Below are 4,888 nucleotides of genomic sequence, written 5' to 3'. Positions count from 1 at the left end.
CTGCCATGACCAGGTGAGTGTTCCATAGATAATACACTGCCATGACCAGGTGAGTGTTCCATAGATAATACACTGCCATGACTATTGTCTGAATTAAAGTAAAAAATCACCAAACTTTTCTGACAAAATTCAATCGTAACTTCTCTGGATGGTATCTAATCATAGACTGACATAAACCTATGGGTCCCTCATAAAATAGTGTATATTCCTGTAAATTAAAAAAACAAACAACCTTGTATGGTTCCTACAAAGTGTCCTAACATTTCTGCCGTCAATGAGCCAGAGACAAGTTGTTAACATCCAAATTGCTGTTCACAGCAGAGAACAGTAATAAAAGAAAAGCTTTTTGACTAGAAACCCAGCTTGTCAGCTGGTAGGATTATCTAATGACGTAATACAACGTTTCTACCATAGTTTCGCCGACTTTAGCGGTAAACCTGTGAGGTTCTCATAATCTATATACTACTAAAACTCTGAGATTGTTTGCTTGACTGTTATTAAATACAGCAAAAACGGCGCACAATGGCGCCATATTTGTAATGATAAATTACGTTAGTTTTGTTGAGTTTCTCACAAAGCTACTCCAGACTATCTGCGCCAGCCGTCCCTAATTTTGAAATGATAGACAAGAGAGAAGGTAGCTATACAGTCAACATAACCCCTTTAACTCTTAGGGGATCCTTTACCCACGAAAAGTAGAATTGACCGTCACATTATATAGCCCCCCCAAGGCTGAAAGGACGAGCGTGTTCGAGGACGAAATTCGAGGTTGCGACCTGCAGGTTGCGAGTCCGATGACCTGACCACCAGACCTTATGAAAAATTAAATATACTAATTCAATGTCTCACCTATAAAGGGAAGGACCAATTTAGTCTTGTTTTGGTTGTTGTTAAGCGCAAAGCTACACAATGGGTTATCTGTGCTATGCTCACCACGGGTATCGAAACCCAATTATTAGCGCCGTAAGCCTGCAGATCTACAGTCCAACTGGGGGCGGGTTTGTTTTTAAGTGCGATTATCGAGCCCCGATTTTTAGTGTTACTAGACCCCAAGCTTACTGCTGAGCCACTGGAGGGGGGGGGGCATATAGGATGGAAACGTTGGCCTAAGCGCCGCCTGTTGGATAATATATACAACTGTCCTTACGAATTATTACTTTAACGGTTTAAGTAGTAGTATATAGATATGGTATTATTCACCCCTGTATATAGATATGTATGTGGTATTATTTACCCTTGTGTATAGATTTGTATATGGTATTATTTACCCCTGTATATAGATATGTATGTGGTATTATTTACCCCTGTATATAGATATGTATGTGGTATTAGTTACCATTATATATAGATATGTATGTGGTATTATTTACCCTAGTATATAGATATGTTTGTGGTATTATTTACCCCTGTATATAGATATGTATGTGGTATTAGTTACCATTATATATAGATATGTATGTGGTATTATTTACCCTAGTATATAGATATGTTTGTGGTATTATTTACCCTTATATATAGATATGTCTGTGGTATTAGTTACCCTTGTATATAGATATGTCTGTGGTATTATTTACTCTTGTTTATAGATATGTATGTGGTATTATATGCCCCTGTATATAGATATCTCTGTGGCATTGTTTACCCTTGTTTACCAGAGTAGCTTCTTCCCGTGATTACATCACGACTTTAGCTCAGCCAGAACATCTAAACAATTGATAACGCCAGCCTTTTAATATTAGATCACGGGGAAACCTAAACCTATGTGATGATCAGCAGAAATTATGTCTTCAAGCAACGCCAATCTCATGGACAGGATAGTTACTACAGAACAGACTTACATCTTGACTGATGGAAGGGATAGTTACTACAGTACAAACTTACATCTGGACTGATGGAAAGGATAGTTACTACAGTACAAACTTACATCTGGACTGATGGAAAGGATAGTTACTACAGTATAAACTTATATCTGGACTGATGGAAAGGATAGTTACTACAGAACAGACTTACATCTGGACTGATGGAAAGGATAGTTACTACAGTACAGACTCACATCTTGACTGATGGAAAGGATAGTTACTACAGTACAGACTTACATCTTGACTGATGGAAAGGATAGTTACTACAGTACAGACTTACATCTTGACTGATGGAAAGGATAGTTACTACAGTACAGACAGACTTACATCTTGACTGATGGAAAGGATAGTTTCTACAGTACAGACTTACATCTTGACTGATGGAAAGGATAGTTACTACAGTACAGACTTACATCTTGACTGATGGAAGGGATAGTTACTACAGTATAAACTTACATCTTGACTGATGGGAATTATAGTTACTACAGTAGAGACTTACATCTTGACTGATGGAAGGGATAGTTACTACAGTACAAACTTATATCTGGACTGATGGAAATTATAGTTACTACAGTACAAACTTATATCTGGACTGATGGAAATGATTGTCGTTAACTGAACTCTAGTCATTTTTGGATGGACAAACTTATTAATGGTTAGAACAAATGTTTCTAGACAATACAACTATTTACAAAGAGGGAAACACCTGTTCTAACTATAATCTAGACACGGTAATTGAACAACTGGTTAGACAATACAACTCCTCTTTGTAAATATTAACTTTTCAAATTGTAACAATGCCACTTCCAAAGTATTTTATGATTGCTACTATGTAATAATGAGTTACGTCTTAGGACTGTTGACACGTAGTAACATAACACCTAAGTAATGTTGACCAGTAATAATAAAGTCAGTATCAAGCTCCCGTTACTGCTAGTAGTTACTACGATCAAACTCCAACTACTGCTAGTAGTTACTACTATCAAGCTCCAGTTACTGCTAGTAGTTACTACTATCAAGCTCAAGTTACTGCTAGTAGTTACTACTATCAAGCTCCAGTTACTACTAGTAGTTACTACGATCAAACTCCAACTACTGCTAGTAGTTACTACTATCAAGCTCCAGTTACTGCTAGTAGTTACTACTATCAAGCTCAAGTTACTGCTAGTAGTTACTACTATCAAGCTCCACTTACTGCTAGTAGTTACTACTATCAAGCTCCACTTACTGATAGTAGTTACTACTATCAAGCTCCACTTACTGCTAGTAGTTACTACTATCAAGCTCCAGCTACTGCTAGTAGTTACTACTATCAAGCTTCAGTTACTGCTAGTAGTTACTACTATCAAGCTCCAGTTACTGCTAGTAGTTACTACTATCAAGCTCCAGTTACTGTTAGTAGTTACTACTATCAAGCTCCAGTTACTACTAGTAGTTACTGCTATCAAGCTCCACTTACTGATAGTAATTACTACGATCAAGCTCCAGCTACTGCTAGTAATTACTACTATCAAGCTCAAGTTACTGCTAGTAGTTACTACTATCAAGCTCTAGTGATGTGTATTAGTAATCATTAAGTTACATTGTTGTGTAATAATAGAGTCTAGTAAAGCTTCCCGCAGTATAAGTAGGGCCTGTTTTAACAACCAGTGTCTAACAATTCTTCCCACAGTATAAGTAGGGCCTGTTTTAACAACCAGTGTCTAACAATTCTTCCCACAGTATAAGTAGGGCCTGTTTTAACAACCAGTGTCTAACAATTCTTCCCACAGCGTGGTTTAAGTATGTCATGTTTTAACAACCAGTACCTACTTCGTTAAGAAACATGCCTGATTTACAAGTATCGTAAGTAAAGTTTCTAAAACTACTGGACATTATTGTATGTCTTAATAATGACAAATCTGTTCACGGTCAATAAACCTAGACGGCTGAAAGGAACACGTGCTTTAGTATCGCCTGTATGTATTATAAACATCAAACCCTTTGCTAATAGAACCCCCTAGTAACAGTACAGACGTAGAAATTACCGTTATTAGGTTAAAATGTATTTCTTCAGACGTGGGCAACTTACGTTTTTGTTAGACTTTTTTTGTTATATGACTAATGCACAGTGCTTCCCTCTGGGCTTATTTACTAAAAGAAATGTTCAATGATCGAAATGCTTACATAATGCCACGAGCTGCACGAGAGTGGGCGCACTTGAATAGCTTGCAAGGAGCACACGCAATCCGCGTGCTTTCTCTCGAACTCTTAAAGCTTTTACAGACATGAAAATAATAATATCATGAAGTAAATGAGCCTATGGATTGTTTCTTGACTGGAAAGGATCATCGGTAAAATTCCGGTTGACTTGTGTTTAGAAACAATACAGTTGGAAGCTTACCTGAAGATCGAGAGCTTTACCACTTAAGACTCTTGTTTGATGTGTCCATGGTAACCGTCTCTAGGGTTATGTTTTTTATCTAACAATCTTGAAGTATTGTTATTCTTTACCATTACATATGTTATTCTGTACTTTCTTAAAAATTAAATTGCAAACAGATTATGAGAAAATTTTAAGATGCTCGTGTAAGATGAATAAATTTTTTGGAAGTTTCATAATGGCGGAAAAAACTTCAGTAGTTATACAGCCTAATCTCCTCTCAAAAGAGCCCCCTCATCGAGGATGAGGTGGATCGTTGATGAATGGGGATCAGAAGGTGTCATCCAGCTGGGTGGTATCCTTTGAGGCTGAAGAGATCCTACGACATAATAATTCTACAGAATGACGCCAGAAAGCGGATAGTTCCAAAGTGTGCCACTAGAGCAGGTAGTTCCAGTTTGTGTTAGTAAGGACAGATAGTTCCAACTTGTAAGTGGCGATGAAGCCATTTATCTGGATTGATGTGGTAGGTGTTTTTTTATTTGGTTCGCTTGTGAACTAGAGGGCGTTGTTGAAACTGTGTCATACTATAGAAAAAATACTACTATTTCATTTTCTGTAGTTATTAACAGGATATTATTTTCTGCGTTTTTATTATGGTCAACTT

At 37.1% G+C, this 4,888-nt stretch overlaps 1 protein-coding gene across 1 annotated transcript; it reads left to right on the top strand.

Moving 5' to 3' along the window:
* Positions 1–2,769: 2,769 nt before the first annotated feature.
* Positions 2,770–3,436, top strand: LOC106476066 (the record flags this gene model as incomplete). The annotated part of the gene is made up of 1 exon (XM_013936739.1): positions 2,770–3,436. A coding segment is annotated over one exon (667 nt), but the record flags the coding sequence as incomplete, so codon positions are not given.
* Between the last annotated feature and the right edge of the window lie 1,452 nt (positions 3,437–4,888).

Source organism: Limulus polyphemus, unplaced genomic scaffold (genome assembly GCF_000517525.1).
Source record: "Limulus polyphemus unplaced genomic scaffold, Limulus_polyphemus-2.1.2 Scaffold9739, whole genome shotgun sequence".
Classification (NCBI taxonomy): Eukaryota; Metazoa; Arthropoda; class Merostomata; order Xiphosura; family Limulidae; genus Limulus; species Limulus polyphemus.
Note: the sequence above shows the minus strand (reverse complement) of the source record. Positions and strands in the feature narration are given on the sequence as shown.